This window comes from Panthera tigris, chromosome A2 (genome assembly GCF_018350195.1).
Source record: "Panthera tigris isolate Pti1 chromosome A2, P.tigris_Pti1_mat1.1, whole genome shotgun sequence".
NCBI lineage: Eukaryota > Metazoa > Chordata > Mammalia > Carnivora > Felidae > Panthera > Panthera tigris.
Window position 1 is genome coordinate 76,978,656 of NC_056661.1, and position 22,019 is coordinate 77,000,674.

The window sequence follows — 22,019 nt, forward strand, 5'->3', positions numbered from 1 at the left end:
ATGGCCCTGCTATTCCTGTATTTGGCTTGGAGGTCACCACCGAAGCCTCTCGGTGAACACCCAGTGGAAAGCAGCCCCTCCAGTTCCTTTCTAGAGCTCCTCCCAGCGCTCAAAGTGCTATCTCAAGGCATCGAGTGTATTGTGTTTATTGTCAGCTTCCTCCCCCAGTAGTCTGCAAGCTCTGTGAGCAGAGGGTCCTTCCTTGTGTGTCTGCTTCACTACTGTATCCCCAATGTCTAAAACACCGTTGGAAATAAATTAGGTTCAACAAATACCAAATGAATAGTGCCAATGGAAGTTAACATAACAGGTGGACTTCCTGACACCTAACCATTATATGGACAAATTTAAGTGCTATTCATACAAGTATTAAACGTGTAAAACCCGGGGGCACCTGGGTGGCTCAGTTGGTTAGGTGTCTGACTCTTCATTTTGGCTCAGGATATCATCTCACAGTTCATGAGTTCAAGCCCCACATTGGGCTCTGTGCTGACAGTGCTAAGCCTGCTTGGGATTCTCTAGTCTTCCTCTTTCTCTGCCCCTCCTCTGCTCTCTCTGTTTCTCAAAAATAAAAAAATAAACTGAAAAAAAAATTGTGAAACCTGTAAGTTAAAATACAGGATTGGCTGAAAACACAAAATAGACTTAAAAACAATAGAGCTTAACTAACCTTTAGCTTTTTGTACAAGGAGCAAAAAGCAATCCCATTTATGCCTCATAATTATGAAAACGTAACCCAGATGTTAGTGTCCGACAGAAATAATGAAAAAATTCACAAGATAATCAGTGTAGAAAACACTGGCACTTTTTAATTAAAATGTGGAAAACGACTTCAAGAGCATCCATGTTTCCAATTAAAAAAAAATCAAGATGAAACTGACATACAGGGAAATGCACAATTTGATGAATTTTGACAAATGTATACATGTATGCACCCAACACTCCAATCAAGATACAAACATTTCGCCTAGCTGGTTCAGTCGATAATGTGCAATTCTTTAACTCGGAACTGTAAGTTTGAGCCACACACTGGGTGTAGAGAGTACTTAAAAGTAAAATCTTAAAAAAAAAAAAAAGATAAACATTTCCAGGCACCATGAGCCCCTTTACACAGTCAATCCTCACTACCCTATAGGGAGCTACTATTAGAATTTCTATCACCACAGTTTAGCTTTGCCTGGCTTTGAATTTCATCTGTTTCATATAAACGTGAGGTTCAGGGGGCGCCTGGGTGGCTCAGTCAGTTAAGCGGCTGACTTTTTTTTTAAATTTTTTTAATGTTTTGTATTTATTATTGAAGGAGAGAGAGAGACAGAGCATGAGCGGGGGAGGAGCAGAGAGAGAGGGAAACACAGAATCCAAAACAGGCTCCAGGCTCTGAGCTGTCAGCACAGAGCCCAACACGGGGCTCGAACTCACGAACTGTGAGATCATGACCCAAGCTAAAATCGGACGCTTAACCGACTGAGCCACCCAGGCGCCCCTAGCGGCTGACTCTTGATTTGGGCTCAGGTCATGATCTCTCTGTTGTGAGATGGAGCCCTGTGGTAGGCTCACGCTAAGCATGGGTGGAGCCTGCTTGAGATTCTCTCTCCCCCTCTCCCCTGCTTGCACACACAGTCTCTCTAAAAACAAAACAAAACAAAAAAACAAAAACACACACAACAAAACAAAAAAACCTAAAAACCTGAGAGTCATTCTAGCTATTGAAAGGGTCAATAGTTTGTTCTTTTTTTATTGTTGATGGTATTCCACTGTATAAATACATCATAATTTGTTTACCCATTCTCTTGTTGATGGGCATTTGGGTTGTTTCCAGTTTGGGTTATTCTGAATAGTGTCTATAAATATTTATATACAATCCTTTTCGTGAACATATGTGTTTATTTCTCTTGAGTAAATGCCTAGTGTGGATTGCTGGGTTATAGGTGGGAAATGTTTAACTTTATAAAACCCCACATTTTTCCTAGGTGTACCATTTTACATTCTCACAGGCAAAATAAGAGAGTTCTTCTAGTTACTCCACATCTTTACCAATGTAGCCATTCTTCTGTGTATTGTGGCTTTTAATGTTTATTTATTTTGAGAGTGTGTGCGAATGTGAGCACATGGGCAGGAGCAGAGAGAGAGAGAGGGAGAGGGAGAGAGAAAGGGAGAGAGAATCTCAAGCAGGCTCAGTGCAGCCAGGACAGAGCCAACATGGAGCTCAAACCCACAAACTGCAAGATCATGACCTGAGCTGAAACCAAGAGTTGGATGCCTAGCCATGCAGGCGCCCCAGCGTTGTGTTGTGGTTTTAACTTTCATATCCTTAATAACTAAAAATCCCAAGCACCATCCTATGTGCTTATTGGCCATCCCGATGTCTTCTTTATTAAACTGGCCAAGTCTTTTAACTCGGTTTGATTAGGGGCTTCTCATTATTGAGTTTTACAGTTCCTTTTATATATTTTCAGTAATGACAGAATATGTACTAGACAAAAAATCCTAGTTATAAGAACAAAAGTGATAAGTTACTTAGAAATAAAACTAAGAAGAGATAGGAAAATCCTTTTTGGAGAAAACTGGATAAATGGAGATGTATCATGTTCGTGTAGAGTAAGACTCAATATCATTAAAATGTCTTTTCTCTCCAAAATTTTTTATAAATCAAGTACAATTCCAATAAAACTCCCAAATGAAGTTTTTCACAAAATTTAAAAAGCTTCTCCTAAAAGATATATGGAATAATAAAAACCTATGAATAAACAATTCTGAAGAAAGATAAGGTGGGAGTTACTTACCATACATCAAGACCATGGAAAGTCATATTAACTCAGAGATATTGATGAACAAATAGAAAAACCATCAGAAAAGAATAAAGATGTTAAGTACATTCACGTTTATATGTTTCTTTTATTTATTATTTTTTTAAGAGAGAGAGAGAGGGTGCAAGTGAGTGAGGGGCAGAGAGAGAGAGAGAGAGAGAGAGAATCCCACAAGGGGAAGGGGGAGGGAGAGGGAGAGGGAGAGAAGTGGGGCTCACCCGAAGCAGGGGTCATGCTTACCCAAAGCAAGGGTGTTCACCAGATGCGGGGCTTATGCTCACACTATGCGGGGCTCAAGCTCACCCAAAGTGGAGCTCGAATTCACCTGATGTGGAACTTGAACTCACGACCCATGAGATCATGACCTAAGCCGAAGTCAGATGCTTAACCTACTGAGCCACCCATGAGCCCCCATTCACACATATATAGAAAATTGATATTCAAAAATCAGTGGGGAAAAAAGTCAATAAATGATGCATTTTTTTAAATTTTATTTTATTTTTAGGTAATGTCTACACCCAATATGGGGCTTGAACCCACAACCCCAAGATTAAGAGCCACATGTCGCTTTGACCAAGCCAGCTAGGTGCCCCTATGATGTGTATTTTAAAAAATGCAATGAAATTCCCATCCCAAACCATACAGAGAAATAAATTATCACTGTATTAAATCCTTAGGTATGAAACTCAACTTAAAATTTAGGAATTAAGAAGCTTAAAATCAAGAAAGTGCTCAACCAAAATTACCATAAACAACATGAAAAGACAGGCTCAAGACTGTGAGATTTTTCTAATGCATGTTACCCAACAAAGGATTAGTAACCAGAATGAGGAGAAAGAGGAGGATGAGGACGGGGAGGAGGAGGAGGAGGAGGATGGGGAGGAGGAGGAGGGAGAAGAGGAAGAGGAAAAATGGAAGGAAAAGAAGGAAGAAGGAAAGAAATCTTCCTATAAATCAGGAAGAAAAATACAATTAGCAGGATGAGAAAAATAGCACAGAATAAAAAAATTTTCCACAGAAGAGAAACTACAAACATAGTCCATGAACATAATAAAAAGATGCCCAGTGTTACTAGTAATCAGGAAAAAGCAAATTTAATTCACAATGAGATTTTAACATCCATCCTGCTGGCAAAGCTTGTTCAAATCTGATAACATATGTTACCTTGAATGTGGAGGACCAGGAACTCTTCCCCTCTACTGAAAAATAAAGTGGTGTAAACACAACAGTCTGAGGTGTGGTTAAAGCTGTGCACCCCGTACAACCAGCCTTTCCACACTTAAGTATCTACCTACAGCAGCAGTCCTCAAACCTTTTGGTCTCAAAACCTCTTTCCACTCTTAAAAATTATTTGCTTTAATAGGTTATATCCACTGATAATTGTTGTATTAGAAATTAAAATTGATAAATTTAAAAAATATTTAAAACTACCAACAACAAAACAATTACATGTTATTATAAATAACGTATTTTTATGGAAAATAACTATTTTCCAAAACAAAACAAAATTCAGTAAAAAGAATGACTCTGTTTTACATTTTTGCAAATCTAACAGAGGACAATTAGGTTCTCATATCAGCTTCTACCTTCAGATGTTTTATATCATACATCATGTACCCTTTGAAAAACTCTACTATACACTTACGACAGAATGGGGGGGGGTAAAAAGCAAAGAACACTATTATTATTATAGTTTTCACCCCACAGACTCCCTGAAAAGGTCTAGAATTGGGAGGGGAATGATTCTTCAAGGGGTCCCAGAACACACTTTGAAAACCACCTTTAAAAACTCTAGTATATGTGCATAACACACATATACACACACAATGTTCACTACAGCACTGTAATGACAACAAATTAGAAACACCCAAAGTTATTTATCAAAGACTAGATAAAGCATCTATTTACACAAAGGTATACTACATAGCAGTATAAATAAAAAATAAAAGTAAAAGTAAAATTTAAAAAATAATGAACTTGGGGCACCTGGGTGACTCAGTCGTTAAGCATCTGACTTTGGCCTCAGGTCATGATCTCATCGTTCTTGAGTTGGAACCCAGAGTTGGGCTCTGTGCTGACAGCTCAGAGCCTGTTGCGGATTCTGTGTATCCCTCTCTCTCTGCACCTTCCCCGCTCATGCTCTGCCTCTTTGTCTCTCAAAAATAAATGTTAAAAACAATTTTTTTAAAAAATGAACTAAAGCTACACAAATCAACATAACATCATCTCAAAAACTATTCTCAAAAATACAGTGGAAAATTATAATTTACATAAATGAAACTTTTATAAGTGGCGCAATTTATACAGACTTTGAAAATATGCAAAATAGCACTATTTCTAAGCTATGAATAAATGCCTATGTAGTAACAGTGCAAAAACATGCATAGAAAATATAAATGCTAAATTTATCACAGTGGTGGAGATCTGTGGGGATCTATAGTTAAGAAAACGGGATAAGAAAGGAGTACACAAGGGACTTCTATCACACGTGTTTTCTTAAAAGAAAAAGCCTCAGGAAAAAAAAAAGCCTCACGTGTATAATTGTTAAAATTTATTGAAGCTAGAAGATGACTTAGGTGAGTGTTCCCTACTTAGTCTCTGTTCTTTTCGGTACATTGGAAATCTCTCACAATTTGAAAAAAGGAAAAAATGTTCGCTCTACTTAATTTTGGCAGAAAAAAATCTCTCAAATATGTTCTGACATTATCAGAGCAACCAGATTAGTTCATGTTCTATTTTTTTAACGTTATTATCTCTGACTTACAAAAACTGTATATATATTTAAGGTGTACAACTTGATGTTTTGATGTATGTATACATTGTGAAAAGATCACCACAATCAAGCTAAATAACTTCTCAATCACCTCTACGTATTTACCACCGTGTGTGTCAAAATTTAACCTAACATCTATACTCTCAGCAAACTTCAAGCATACAATACGGTACAGTATTTATCATCACTGCTGCACAGCTGATCTCCAGAACTCATTCATCTTTCATTAACTGAAACTTCATACCCTTTTAATGCTAAACATTCTCTTAAAATATTTTACATAAAATCCCCTTTTTACAAATGAGTTTTTGTTAGAATTCAAACACTGAAATGCCTTTGGGATTCTTTTTAAGGGATTACAAGGAAATTATTTTAAGGACTTATTATGAATCAAAAGTCCTAATATTGCCTTATCGATAAACTGTCATTAGTGACAGTCTAATAGGAAATCAAAGACCTGTGAACAATGCCACGTATCCAAAAAGACGGTCTTTTTTTTTCTCCTAAAAATATATTAAGCTAGCAATGTGCAATGGAGCAAGTATAGAATTATGGGTTTTCAGAATAAAACCGCATTTTAATGGAAAACTTAGGAAGGCAGAAATTTGTCCCACCGTGAGCTTACTTTCATAAATATTATGACATGAGGAAATGGCAACAAGCTGTCAATGTAATATAACTATTTTTTCCCAATTAATTTATATTTTAGGCACATATTCATATTTTTACTACAGGCATCTGCCTCATTTAAATCAAGTGATATTTTCAATACTTTTACCTACATTTTCCTAAGATGTTTTAAAATGACTTGTGAAAACTTAAATGAAACTATAAACTTGGGAGAAGTTTACACAAATTTATTTATTCTACCAGTTAAACACGGGTTCTCAAAGGAGGAGATGGTGTGAAAATAAAGCAAAGCTTTATGCCATTGCTTTTTTTTACTTTTTTTTTTTTTTTTTTAGATTGGACTATTTACCTTACATGTCAAATAGAATTAAAGTGCTTGAGATTTAAAGGAGCATGGGGTTTTTAAAGTCTGAAACACTTCACTAAACGATCTAAAGCCTTTACTTTTATATTTTTCACTAATAACTTTTTTCTAAAAGTACTATTACTATACTGCTTTGAAAGCGATCTTTAGTTTCTCACATTTCCAATCAAACTTCATTTTTAAAACTGTCCTGTTCTCACTGACTTCTAAATGTCGCCTGTTCTGTCACTCTCCCTCCAACAAACGTGCATGTAATACTTTACTGTATGCCAAACACTGTTAACTCATTTGGTTCTTACAACAACCCTCTCTGGTGAGTACTATCGTTATTCCCATTCCATAGATGAGAAAACTGAGTCACAGATGGCAAAGGAACTTGCTCAAGGTGCCAAAAGTTATTAATGGCAGAGCCAGCCATCTGGATTCAAATCCAAACTCCATGACAAAGTAAGTCATGTTTTTTGTTTAATTTCCATTGTTTCTGATTTTTCATGTCACTAAGTTTTCAGCAACTAAAAGCAATCTGTTTTCCATAAACTACTGGATTTAAGAAATGTGAGAGGTGCCTGGGTGGCTCAGTTGGTTAAGCATCTGACAGCTCAGGCTCAAGCCATGATCTCGCAGTTCGTGGGTTCGAGCCCTGCTTGAGTCGGGCTCTGTACTGACAGCTCAGAGCCTGGAGCCTGCTTCTGATTCTGTGTCTCCCTCTCTCTCTGCCCCTCCTCCACTGGTGCTCGGTCTCTGTGTTTCTCTTTCAAAAATAAACATTAAAAAAAAAGAAAAGAAATGTGAGGCAAAGCAAAGGGGGCTCTCCTGACCATGTTTATTACATTAGTGGAGGGGGAAAAGTGACAAGGTAGTGCAGGCAATAACTGAGGCAGAAAATAAACATTTTAAGACAAAATTATTTGGAGGCGCCTAAAGAACAAGTAAGTGGAGGTGGCTGGTAAGCAGGCTGGCAGACACGTCAATCTGAATCTCAAAGAAAGGGAATGGGTGTGCTGGTGCCTGAGGAAAAGCTGGAGGGCAAAGGAGCTTTGGGGGTAGGCAAGATTCAGGCTTGAAGGAGGAATGATGAGGAAGGGGGGAGAGATAAGAAAAGGACAAAGCAGGTTCAGGGCCACAGACTAGTTTCGGATTTGGCATGAAGCTCCTGTAAGCAGAAGCAGTGACACAGAAGTCTGGGTGGGTCAGAATGTGTCCTCAATTAGAAAGCTATTAGAAATCCTTACCGGCAAGAAAAGCCTGTATGCCTGTGCTCTCTGCATTTTGCAGAGTGACCAAATATCAGCCTGAAAGAATATGGCCTCATCTTTAAATGAAGTATAAACCTTCATAGCGGAAGACAGGCTATGAAATGAAAACATTTTAAAGTGCATTAACGTAAAGGATTATTAGGAGACTATCTTAGGGGTGTCTGAGTGGTTTAGTCTGTTAAGCCTCCAACTCTTAGTTTTGGCTCAGGTCATGATCTCACAGTTACTGAGTTTGAGCCTTACATTGGGCCTGCTTGAGTTGGGAGCCTCTTTCCCTCTCTCTCTGCCCTCCCCCCTCCCCCAAATAAACTTTAAAAAAAAATAAAGAAGGCTATTTAAAAAAATATTTTTTTAATGTTTATTTACTTTTGAGAGAGAGAGAGAGCGAGTGGGGGAGGTGCAGAGAGAAGGAGACAAAGAATCCGAAACAGGCTCCAGGCTCTAAGCTGTCAGCACAGAGTCGGACACGGGGCTCGAACTCACGGACCGCAAGATCATGACCTGAGCTAAAGTCGGACGCTTAACCAACCAACAGAGCCACTCAGGTGCTCCAAAAGAAGACGATTTTAAATGTCTACATGCCTTAAGAAAGTTTCAATCACATAAGAAGTACACATTTATGGACATTTACTATTCAAGTGAGGTTAATTTAAGATACACTGGAGCACCTACTATGGGCAGGAAAGCTTTGGGGAGAGAGAGCATATTTCTACATATTCCCGCCTGCCTGTGGCAAGGGCAGCTCACAACTGCAAAGCTTACTGAGGTGCAAGGCATATTCATCTACCATTCCGATAGCATTAATGTCAACCAGAGAATCTTGCACTTGCAAAGATTATTTGTGGGGTGAAATGTAAGTTAACTTCTGGAGAAAGGGTGGGATTTGGCAGAAAGTTAAGGAAAGAGGACTGGGCACTAAGAACCAAGAAAATAACTCATAGAATACTTGGCTATATCAGTTTTGTGCTGTATCGTATGCCTCTAAAGGTTGTGGTGGTGTTTTTCTTTTCTTTATTTATTTTGGGAGTGGAGGTGCAAGTGAGCGAGGGGCAGAGAGAAAGAGAATCTCACAAGGGGCAGAGAGAGAGAGAGAGAGAGAGAGAGAGAGAGAGAGAGAGAAGCGGGCTTCACTTGAAGCAGGGCTCACGTTTTTTTTTTTTTTTTTTCTTTTTATCTGAAGCAGGGCTTGAACTCCTAAACCATGAGATCATGACCTGAGCCAAAGTCAGATGCTTAATGACAGACAGCCACCTAGGCACCCTGGTGTTTTGCTTTTGAAGGCTGTGCTTTATTTACTACTTACTGGATAGAAACAAAAGAATTTCCTTTCTTTCATGTCTTTTTACAGTTAAAATTTATTTAATAGGTAATATAAGTATATCATAAACATTTTTTCAGTTACAAAAAAGGAGATATTGAAAAGTCTCTCTCCTGACCAACTGTCATCTCCAGAGATTTCCCTCCTGAGATACTCTTTGAAACTGCATTTCTTTAAACTGTTTAAACTTTGATTTTCTTTTAGTTCTGACACGTCCATGATTTAGTGATGCTGAACTAAAGACCTATAATAGAATGCTTCTCTTTGTCACATCCCCAAAATTTGCACAAAGAATGCAAGTACTCTACAATCTATGTTGGACTTCAAGAGGCAGACAGGACTACAAGTTAGAAAAAAAAAAAGCCTGGATCTTATTTCCTTCTCATAAGATAGGATTTTCTTCGCTATTTTACCACACTTCCGTTGAGTCAAACAATTAACTTATCTAATGAATGTCTATTAAAATACACACACACAAACACACACACACACACAAGCCCCTACTACCTACAGGTCCTTTATAATGTAGGAGCTTAAATCAGGAAAGCAAAGTTGATCACAGCCACCTTATACATTAACAGACTATATCAAGTTAAGTTTTGGTCTCCAAAATAGTTCACGCACACCAAGAAGAACATAAGGCAATCCTTCAGCTTAAAGAAAAAAAATTAGGACTTGTTTACAATTACTTTTTACTTCTCCCTTTCAAAGTTTATATCGTAGGGTGATTTGTCATGTATAAAATAAGTTAATATGTTGGTATCTGCATAGCATTTATAAAGGCATATGTTGGGAGTTCATACTCAAATACATTCTCCTAGTGATGGTATATAATAAAGAAGTTTTAAGAATTAGGGGGCGCCTGGGTGGCTTAGCCGGTTGGGTGTCCAACTTGGGCTCAGGTCATGATCTCACGGTTCTTGGGTTGGAGACCCACAATTGGGCTCTGTGCTGACAGCTCGAAGCCTGGAGCCTGCTTCAGATCCTGTGTCCCCTCTCTCTCTGCTCCTCCCCTGCTTGCACTCTGTCTCTTGCTCTCTCAAAAATGAATAAAAAACATTAATAAAAAAATAAATAAAAAGTTTCGAGAATTAAATAGCTTAGTATATTAGGTGTTCATTTCTAAAAGTAAATATTTTGTCAAGTTTGTAAAAGTATATGAAGTGCTAATTTTAATGGGATACACAGAGAAAACAACTGTAAAAGGGACAGATCAACACTTGGCCAGACTATATATTTCTAGAGTTAAAAGTAGATAGCTTATTTTTTGGTATGTGGTTCTTTTCAACCATATTCCTGCTATCAGAGTTATTGAAAATTAGGTGTACCATGGTTAAGGAGATGGGCTCTGAACTCACAATGTCAAGTTCAAATCCTGACTCCATCACTTACTTTGGAGAGGCCTAAATGGCACATGGATAAATGGTCTTGCTGTCTGGCACTTCAGCAGCCAAAAATGTTAACAATTATAATTAAATAAAAAGAGCATCATTTAACAAACATTAGCTTTAGTAACTGAAATGAAACAGCTGAGTCACTTTTTAATTCAGCATAACTTTTTGGAAAGATGTTTTTTGGTCTCAACTGAAATGTATCTAAACAAATGGAAGCTTTTGCCTTCTTTTTTATCAAAAAACAAAAACAAAAACAAAAACAAAAAACCTCAATATCACTCCCATGAGCTATTTTGTCTTGGAACAGCTAATATAAGTTAAACAATGTCAGTCCCTAGCCAAACAGATATGGGAATAACTGTATACAGTATATCTTCTTGGCTTCATTTTTATGTGGAACATGTGTTTATATTTTGACCTTTTGTCTTTTTTTTTTTTTTTAATGCAGAACCATTTTTAAACATCAGCAACTGGAATGATTTTTTTTAAGTTTCCAAACATATTAAGTTACACATGGCAATGCCTATTGCTGAAACATTTATAAATGTTACACCAACTGTGTTTACAGTTCCGATTTTTTTTAGATTGTTTTGTTTTCATATAAGCCATGACCTGAAAAATTTAGCTCAAATTCTTTCCACAAAATAATTACATAATGGAACAGTCTGAGTCATTTTGAATTTCCGAAACACAAAACTTGCTCCCATAAGATAAAGACAGTGGTGAGTATCATAGTGGGGTTTTTATGACTAACTCTACCATAACTAAAAGGTATTGATAAGACTGGAAGGGCTATAAGAACATGGTGATTAGAACTCATCCAACTGAGAAAAATCACTGCACTCTTTTTTATTTCCCATTGCCTATCCTTAAGCAATTGACATAAAAATAAAGTCTAAAGGTAATTTCGCTGTAGTGAAAAAAAAAATCAAAGAACAAAAAATTTGGTAATTCTGAAGACAAAAGTACAAAAATACTTCTCTTTAGCCTTGCCTCTTAAACCTTATCTATCACCTTGATGGAAGAAACAATTTATAACATGTAAGTTAATATAAATAGCACATAAAATATAAGGAATAGTTCTATGAAAAAGAAGACCAAAATCAACCAAACTGGGGTTAAGGAAATTATTACGCTGTCAGTGCAGAGCCTGACGCGGGGCTCAAACTCCTGAACTGTGACTTGATGACCTGAGCCAAAGTAGGATGCTTAACTGACTGAGCCACCCATGAGCCCCCACAAAAGGATTGTTTCTTCAGAAGTCCAGAGATGGTCAACTTAAGAGAATAATCATTTCTTTTTTAAGACAAAAAAAAAAAAAAAAAAAGGAAGGAGTTGGCACTCAATCGATATTTCTACAGTGAGTAAATCAGAGAATGAGTACAGCATCCTACCTTCCAATTTGCATACGTTCCTTCTCCTAACAGGTCACCCCAGGTCCCAGCCCCTTTCTGGTATCAAATGACTGTGGACACCACTCAGGCTCTGTGGTCAGTCACTCAATCTCCTTCACTGAACCCCAACCTCTCTACCAAAGGCCTTCTCTAACTGCTAGTACTCCCATTACATGACTTTCTAAATGGATCACAAAGAAGCCTCCCACTGAGGAATTCAAAGGTCTCTTGTCAGTATTTACACAGTTGAAAAAGAAACACATTTGGTTTTCTTGAGGCAGCCAGGAACAAAATCTTGACAGCTGGAAATTTACTGGAACCCACAGGGCTGGGATTTACAACTATATTTCAAGGGATTCGGAACTATATTTCAATAATAATAACCATTAAATATTTACTCCATCCTACCAAGACACAGCACATCCCTATGTGCAACCTCAAATGGAAAGCTTAGAACTCTCTTATGTTAAATAATGGTTGACCAGTTGGATTTTTAAGACATGGAGACAAATTAAAGTATTCTTCAATTTTTGTTCCGGTGTTTTCCTTTTGTGCTCTCTTCAGACAAAGTACAAATTAGTCAAAGAACCTTACACAAATCCCAACTGATTTTACTCTGCTCTTTCTCCCTCCCACCCTCCCTTTTCCCTGAGCCTAAAGTAACAGATGGGTAAGAGTTTGAGAAAAGACACTATTTCAAGTACTTTGATTTCCCAATTTCAATCCCCAAAGCATTCACTTATTACTACTATTAAAATGAATAATGTTTTACCTGTTCTACTCTAAAAATCACCATCTAAACTCAAAATATTTTTTAATTTTAAATCTTCTCTATTATTGTTTTCTGCTCATAACTAAAATAATAGCATAAATATTTTAGCCATTGTCATGAATGATGTAATTTCCATTTCAGGAGGATTTAAAGCTACCATATAAATTTAAAACTTACCATGTAAATTTCTAATAGCCAAAGGCAATAAAGTCTCATTAATTTAAAAGTCTGGAGCTCTTAGCTACAAATTATGAGTTGAAAGGATGTGGGTTTTATTACTGCGCAACATAACTTCACATTAAATCCCAAGTGGAACTGCCACGTAAGCTCATTTCCTACTTCATTTCTCTAAAAAGTGTAAACACTAGATTCATTTCCACAAAATACAATGAAATTGCTATTCTGCAAGAAGTTTACACTCCTGTAAGATTTCATGTTAATGAGGTCATTTGTCTTACATGGAAAACAATGCTTGCTATGTGCACTGTCCTGAAGGACCTTATAAATATTAATCCATTTATCCTCTAACAACCTTATGAGGTGAGTACTACTACTGTGATTATATGTCAGTATGCTTAGCACAGGGCTTCAGATGTGAAAGAAAGTAAGTGTTGTCTGACTTTCATGAACATTTTCAAACGAATTAAATGTATTGAAGAGGTTGATGAAGAACTAACAATTGGCTGCTTTGTCTCATAATCATCTCTAGCGGCCACAGAGAGCAAGCTCTAAATAAGGACACAGAGATAAAAGTGAGCCTAATACATCAGCCAAAGCAACAATTCATTAAACCTATGATTACTCTCTACATGTTCCCACTGTCAATTAGGCCAAGAAGTCAATAGGTGGAAGTGGTTTTTTTTACTCCCAGGATGAGCATGGTGAAGAACACTTTCACAGAAGGTTCTTAGGAAGCCCATACATGTATGTATAAATTTGTTCTCTTAATCTCGTCCCACCACTCCGTGCTCCAATATTTTCTGTGATGTTAAGGATCTCTTATAAATTCCCCATATTCCCCTTAAATTGTAAAAAAAAAATCATAGGTAGATACGATTCTCCAATAAAGATTTGACACAGGCCAGAGTTAAGAGGATTAAGTCATAGTTTTTACATGGTGAATTTCTATTTATATATCTTGACATGCTTGCTTTATAAGATATTCTATATTTTTGGCTTGTGTACCCACTTTGAACTCTAGATTTTTCTTCTAAAATATGGAAAATTAGTCCTCTATATTTTGTATACAGTTTATTTTTTTTCCAGCTTGATCTTCATGTACCCATAAGAAATTTAATTTTCTTCTGACCACTTGTCAATTTATAGGGATAATTTGGAATTTTATTTACTTCATTTTATAATTTCAGCAACTTCACTGAAGAAATTATTGAGCAACATAAGACCTCACAGTGATGCCTACGTGAAACCATTGATTATCATAGATTCTACTCCAAGCTGGTACTGATCCAACTCTTTGGCCTACTGTAAACCCTTTTAATATATTCTAAGCCTGGGGATGCTACCCTTTCAGAAGCAACATGTCATGCTTGAGGTGCTTTCTGCAGCATGGGGAAGAGGGAGGCAGTCTCCATCATAGCTTCTTTAAGGACTTAAGACTTCCCTGGAAGGGTTATTGCCATATGCCATTATCATTCTAACACCTGAAGGTTGCCCTTTTATCCAGAATTGAAAGCAAAATGAAAGTAACACAAGTAATAAAATTAAGAAAACAGGACGGGAATGGGAGAGCTACCAGCAGAGAAAGGGATCCTTCAGATCCCCAGGAAAGAAGACCACCTTCACCCATCTGACCATTTGGCCTACTGCTATCAACGGCCAGGCTACCAGACTCTGACTCACTTCTTTGTTTCAACCACCACACTGAGGTCAAAGTCATATGTTCGATCCCTACCTGAGTCAAATGGGAAGCCACCTCACTGTCAAAAATGTGCCCAACCTCTCATAAATATCATCACTTGTCCTAAAGGGATTCATGAGAGTCGGTATGAACCAATCCATGCAAATTCATCACCATTACTGGAAAAATAACCAGGAAAACCTGATCCATGAGTCAGTCCATTGTATAAATTTCATTTAGGAAGAACTCTCTGATGGTCTTGGGGCAGATAGATGTTGAGTAAGAAACCAGGCTTTGCCACTTAACTAGTTCCATGTGTAATCTTGGACACGTTCATTTATCAGAGCCTTATAGATAAAACACATCAAGGGTCTCAAGTAGAATCTGACACAAAAGGGATGTTCACGTGATATTGGCCCCAGCTCCTCTTAACTTTTAACCTGGGAGTTAAGAGAAGGATGGAGCCAGGTCCACCAGTGTTTCAACCCTGGTTCTGCAACACATTAGCTGTGAAACACTGGGCAAGTGGCGGCCTCATCTTTCTCATAAAGCTGGGATAATGAATCAAAGTATTCAGATAATGCCTGGCACACAGCAAATGCCAATAAGCGGTAGCTACTTCTGTAAATGTTAGTAAGACAAAGACATTATTACCATCGCTATCTGTTGATCAGTGTTTCTCACAGTGTGGTCAGGGAACTATGGATATAAGAATGACCCAGACGGTCTGTTTAAAAAAAAAAAAAAGATCCCAACCTATTCAAAAGCTCTCCTAGAGTAGTGCCAGGTAATATTCATTTCTGAATCAAACTTCCTTGAGATGTATACTAAAATTTAAGAATGAGCGACCCAGTTGGTCTTGTGCTGGGTCACAGTAAATTAAGACTCGCCAGCTAGTACTTATTCTTTACTATGCTAGGAGAATTGCCCGGTACCTGATGTTTTATATTTTGGAAATTCTTTGGAACTAAACATTAAACTGATAGGCTCACTCCTGTTGTTTTTTCTTCCCCCCAATGGTACTATTTTGACTTTTTCCCCCACTCCAGCCAGGGGAAGGCAAACTATGGCCTTGGTCTGTGGCCAATTTTCTACAACCCCAACAACCAGAGCAGATGTGTATTTAAATTGTTGTTGAAAGAAAGAAAGAAAGAAAGAAAGAAAGAAAGAAAGAAAGAAAGAAAGAAAACATATTCAATGGAGACATTGTGTTGCTCAGGGCATCTAAAATATTTACCGTCTAGCCCTTTACAAAAAGGTTTGTCAACCCCTGGTAGTCTACATATATTTTTTTTAACTGCAGATCTCACACAATTTAGATGCTTTAAAAATAGTAATAATAAGGGAGAATTAATTAAAATAGAAGATATTCTAGTAGATATATTCTAGTGCACCTAATAGAGGCAAGTACCACTGCCAAAGTTTTTGTTATACACATATGCGTGTGTGTGTTTATCAGATAATGATCAAATTGAATTTGGCTGTAGTCAAAAAGTAATCTTAAAGTCCTTGAGGGCAGGGGTGGGAAATAAATAGTGCAATCGGTTAACGAGCATTCATTAAAACTCACACAGATTAATTTTTACAATAAAGGTGCCTTGGAGAACATAAAAAATCATATAAAATGATCCCTGCTGCTTAGAAGTTAATGGCTTATTCATTACAAAATGGTAATAAAATCAGTTTTGTGTACCATATACACTGTTATAAGGAGAAAATGGAATCATCAATGCAAAGTATTTCAAAAGTATCATACTAGAAAATATTTTAGTTATATTAATATATCATCTCAAACATATGCAGGTTTTTTTCTTACCACCTCCTTAATTCCTAGTTTCCTCCAATCTGGGAAATGAGTCTTTTTTTTTTTTCCTTTGTGCGTGCATGTGTTATGTATGTGTGCTTGCATGCATGTGTCAGGAGAAAAAAAGAAAATGCTTCTGCCCTTTCTGTGTCATCCATTATTGGCTTCTTCTCAATTTAAAATATGCTTTCTTTTACCTTTCTCTTGTTTCTAGCAAGAAAAGCACTTGATTAAATTCTTATGCAAAAAGAACAATAAAGACTATGATCATCTTATCCCTAGCCATACTACAAAGTCCAAAATTAAAATTGTTAAGGTAACGATTTTTCTTCTTGTCTTCATAGGACACAAATTTCCAGGGTATTTGTGATTGTTTCAGGCAAGCTAAATATACATTAATTTTATAACACATTTGGACAAATTTGCAAAGGAAAGAAACACCTTCCTAGGAACATACTCCAGGAAATAACACTTTAAAAGGTTTTCATTCTACAGAATACACTGCAGACACACAAACCACAAGCAGTGTAAATAAATACACACTGGTGCAATGCTGAAATGCATGTCTGTCTTACACCACAAAGAGAAAACACTTCCACACCACGGTATTTCAGCTTGGGATGCCATAAAGACGGGATTTAGGCATGTGGTGTAAATACAGGAGGCTGTAAAAGTGTGTGTGTGTGTGTCTGTGTGTGTTAGGAAAAGAGGGTTGTAAGCAGAAGGGGTGGGACTTGTCAGGAGCAGCTATTTGAGAAAATTCCTTTTTCTTTCCCATTCATTCTTTCCAGCTTGTGTCTGGCACAGTCCTTACAATTACTCACTGGCTTTTCATTCTAAAGACAACCAACAAGCTTTCAGAACTTCCTACAGTGTTTTTCACATACTTTGTTTTTTTAAAAGGCACCAAATCATTGAATATTTGTTTTAAATAAAAAGTAAACCATTAGCCCGGTTCCTCATTCCAAAGACCCCATGAGTTGCCGGCTAAACAGGATCCTTTGTTGTGTGTCCAAAAATAACACAACGCGGTATTGGTAAATTGGGAAACAACAGATCACTCCGTTTCCAAGAATGTCAAAGTTATTACCATAAATTTCGATCTGCCCCAGTGAGTCCAATTCCATGCTCCTTTCAGGGAACATGCGGTCCCAACGGCTGCAAAGCCAATCCAATTGAATACCCCTCGCCTTTTCTCTTTGGACACTCCATTAATAAATATAAGGGCTGCAAGAGGATGCCAAGTGGGCCGGTTTCCTCTACGCACAATGGTATCCGTACAGCGAAATCTCTCCAACCACAGTGAAAGTTGTCTTTCAGATGCCCACCCCACACCGGCCGTCCAGTGCCAGAGACCCCAGGACGAGAGGGGGCAGCTGGGCAGAGAGCCGTCACCTTTCAGCTCCCCACCTCCCGAGGAGGGGACGAGGGGGAGGGCACGACACGAAAGCAGAGTAGGAAGGTGGGCGAGTGGGAGAGACAGAAATGGATGCTGAGGGGGTGGGCGAGATGGAAGGTAGGTTAGGTGGAGAACGCGGGGAGAGGCGGGTGGGCAGAGTTGCGGGATTCTAGAGCAGAGTCGGGGAACGGCGCGGGCTAGCGGGGGCGCGCAGGGGGTCGGGTCCTCACCGTTGAACGCCCCGGCGTCCGCGGCCTCCTCCTCCTCCTCCTCCCCGTTCTCGGAGTCGGTGTGCATGGGCTCCTCTGCGAAGTTGACCCCCTTGCTGGGGGTACCGCCCCCGGCGGCGGCGCCCGCGTCCCCCCAGGTCCTGCCCTCATGGCCGAAGCGCGCGGCGCCTTTGCGCTCGTTCTCCTGCTGCAGGCGCGTGAAGTGCTGCAGCGCGAACTCCAGCAGGTCCGCGGGCTGGTGCCTCAGCACCTCCACCGTGAAGCCTTGCAGCAGCTCCGTCAGTCCCGCGGGGATCTCGATGCTCATCCTGCCTGCCGGGCGGCGGGCGCCTGGGCGCCGCCCTCGCCGCCTCCCCGGACCAGCCTGCGGCCCCGCGGCCGCCGAGAGAGCGCGGACGGCACTAGCGGCGCTACCCGGTGCGAGCGCGGCGCTCTGGGCCCCGGCGGCCCGGCTGGCCCGGCCCGCGGCTCCCGGCGCGCGGTTGCTCGGTCCGGCGGCGGCGGCTGAGCGAGCGCGGCCCCGGGAGGGCTGGCAGCATCTCCGGCTCCTCCCGCTCCCGCCGCCGCTGCTCCTCTCCCCCCCGCCCGGGCCGCCCCGCCCCCGCCGCGCCCGCGCCCGCGCCCGCGCCGCGCCGCGCCGCGCGGGAGGGGGCGTCGGAGCGCGCCCACGTGACCCCCGGAAACCATGGCAACCTCCGCCGGCGGGCGCCGCGCACCGCCGCTGGGAAGGTTGCGGTGCGGAAGACGCCGGCTGGCGGCGGCGGGGTGATGGGGCGACGCTGCTGGGCGCGCGCCGGGCGCGGACTCCTGTCAGCACGGCCGCAGGTGGCCCCTGGGGTGCACCTCGCCGTCCACCTGTCCTCGCTCCGGTGCGGGCGGGCCTCTCGGCCGAATTCCACAAGTCCTTCAGCACCAGGAACCGCGCAGAGCTGCTGCCACGCGAATTGCCCCGAAACTTCAGCCTCCACCTCGGTAGCGCATTTTATTTTCCTCCGGGAATCTAGTTTCATTAATAAGTGTTGGCAGTGTCTTTGCTTTAAAGTCATATGTGCTACTGGTTGTCTTTTGGACGAAGAAATAATACCCCATCCTTGTGACACCTTTCTTTCTCTTTTGCTGCATTTTATCCAGCCTTCCTCCATACATCCTGTTTATGTTTTGTTTTACTGACAGTAGTAAATTGTCCACTCGATGCATTTTACTGCTATTTATGAAGACAAATGCACCATTTATTGTGAGGCCCTTGTGAAAGTTAGTCGATGCCCTTCAAACAGGATAGTGAAACATTATGAGTAAAATGTCATGGTCAGGGCAGATAGTCCTAAAGAAAAAAAAAAAAAAGCTTTGCTTGATGAGGCTCCTATTGTTTATTTTAAACCTTTCCCTTAACTTTGAGTGATTTTAATTATATCTCCAAAATAGGCTACTTGATATAAAGAGAAATAGAACTAGAAGGGTGTACATTTAAAGTAGAAGTCCTTGACTCTGAAATGAGGCTTAATTCTGCAAATGTTTATAATTTTGAATAATAAAAATGCTTTTTGCCAATTAAATGGTTTTTTAAAAAGCATACTTCATTTTCTACAATGGCCATAATATTGTAAATAAATATTTCAAGGGCAAGTTCAGTTATTCTGATTTATCTTTCCACTCACAAAAAAAGAGTAAATACATGACTCAGAAAATTCGAAGTCTAGAAATCAAGATATAGCAAACTAGTTCCTTTTATAAAAATTCACCTTGATATGAACCCTTTGTTTATAAACCAACTTGTAAGCATTCATGAGTGAATGTATTTCTCTTTCTGTTCCTTATCTACCTCATAATAGCAGGTTACTTTTAAACATAGTAAAGTACTTCTAATTGTGTTGAGCATTTTAAGTGGTAAGCTTTTATAAAATACCATGATCCTCATAGAGAACAATATTAGTCAAACTCTTAACCGTGTAAGCATTATATAAGCCATATATGCACTATCTTCCTAGATCCAGTAATTAAGATGAATTTGCATCATCTGCCTTCATTTATGATGTTTTTATTAAGATTAGCATTGCTTGCAAGTGGCAGAAAATGCAAAATACAGTAGCTTAAGCAATATAGAAGCTTATTTCTCTATAATGTAAATGTAAGCAGTTCAGGGCTGGTATGGTGGTTCCATGAACTTCAGGTACCCAGGCTCCTTCTAGCTCATTGCTCTGTAATCCTCAGTTTCTGGTTTAAAATTAATGCTGCATCTCTAGTCATCTCATTCATATTTGAAAGAAAAGGCATTTTACTCCCTCCCCCACCTACACACACACACACACACACACACACACACACACACACACACACACAGATACACGCATACCCCCCTACAAACACTTCCAGTAAGTTGAATACACCAATTCCTCTTATACCCTCTTGGCCAGAGCTTAGTCAAGATGGCTACACCCATGGCATGATGGAATGCATTTTCCAAAGGTGACTCCAAAAATATCTCCAGTCCCTGTGCTCTTCTACAGTGTGACCTTGCCACTGCCCCATCAAGAGTTGAAGTCTTAATTCGGCTCTTCTTGAATCTGGATGGGGTTTTTACTGCTTTCAAAGAAGTCATCCCAGCATAACAGAAGTAGCCAGAAGTAGACAGACGCCCTGCCCAAATTCCTGAGCCACAGAATCTGGGAGTAGAATAAAAAGGTTGTTATTATAAAAAGACTTAAACCTCTAAGTTTTGGGAGAATTTGTAGCACAGTAATAGGACTGAAACACGTAGCTATATGGAAAGCTTGGGAATGTGAGCTTTATTTTGAGCAGTCATGTGCCAAGCAAACATTCGGAAGCTGAGAACCAGTTCTGGGGACAATAACCAGCGGCTGCCACTGTGGATAACACTCTTTCCCCCAGGAATGACAGAAGGAAAGAGCAGTCCTTATCCATTTACAAGAACCCTATTTCAAAGTAGCATCCTACATTTTGTGTTTCAAAGTAGTTTTTGTTATGTTGGTTTTGGTTTGGTTTTTTTAGATTTACTATATGAGGCTTGGTAGATGCCTCTGTCATCAACCACAATGCCAGGGTCATGTGGCTGTCATTTCTTTAGGGGTATAGAAATGATCCAGGCATGAAATGCATAATTGGATTAGATGACCTATATGGTCTCTCCCATTCTGGGATGTTCTACAATAGTATAATATTAAAAGAAGACATGTTGGATTAAAACGTCTTTGCAAACAGCTCTCTGATCATTTTTATTTGCATCAATTTTTAAACCAGAAACCATGACCTGAAAAATTAAAGCTGGATCCTGGTAGTCCTATTATGTTAATTTTGTTCTCAGAACAAACGTTCACTTCTAAACTCCTATTCTGGCTTTTATTCCCTACCACATAACCGTTCGGGTAATATTCTGTGATTTCCTTTGCTTTCATTTTCAGAATATTTCCTTCTGAACCTTGGAGTGCAGTGATGGTGGCTTATGGGAACTATTTATCTTTGAATTCTTTAAAAGAACATCACTGAAATTGATTCTTTGGTGGTTGATTTACAAAGCAATTTTCACTAGTTTCTAAGAGCAGCAAAAGCAATTGCCAAAGAACTCTGAGAGTTCAGCATCGAAATGAAATGAGAATGCTACCAAATTTGTTTTCACACATGGAAAATTAAATAGGTACTGGACAGAGACATCAATTTTTTTATATGGAGCTGCCAACACAAGACAACAGCCTAGACAAGCCATAGTTTGGGCAAGCTTTGCAATGGATTATCATAGCTATGACCAATCAGACAGCATTTCTTACCCACAGTTAATATGTCTCTGATCATGCCTCATTGGTGCAAGAAATATATACCCACTCAAGACAAAAAGACCAACTGGGGGACACAGGGGCTGTGCTTACACAGAGCTCGCAGTAGCCATCACTCTCAGTTTTGTATACCTTTAGCAGTTCAGCACTGGCTACGGTTTTGGTATTTCCAATTCCTATTCTGAAGAGAGGGAATCCAGTTGATTTGGTCTTGACCATCCAGTGGATTGGCTGG

The 22,019-nt window shown here is 39.5% G+C and overlaps 1 protein-coding gene across 1 annotated transcript in view; it reads right to left on the reverse strand.

Moving 5' to 3' along the window:
• The window catches only part of PRKAR2B (protein kinase cAMP-dependent type II regulatory subunit beta), a 101,702-nt gene extending 83,259 nt beyond the window's left edge, over positions 1–18,443 (reverse strand). The window contains exon 1 of the mRNA XM_007083971.2: positions 18,000–18,443. Coding sequence (XP_007084033.2) covers positions 18,000–18,306 — 307 coding nt within the window. The 5' untranslated portion in view covers positions 18,307–18,443. The remainder of the gene's footprint in view (positions 1–17,999) is intronic.
• Positions 18,444–22,019: the final 3,576 nt, after the last annotated feature.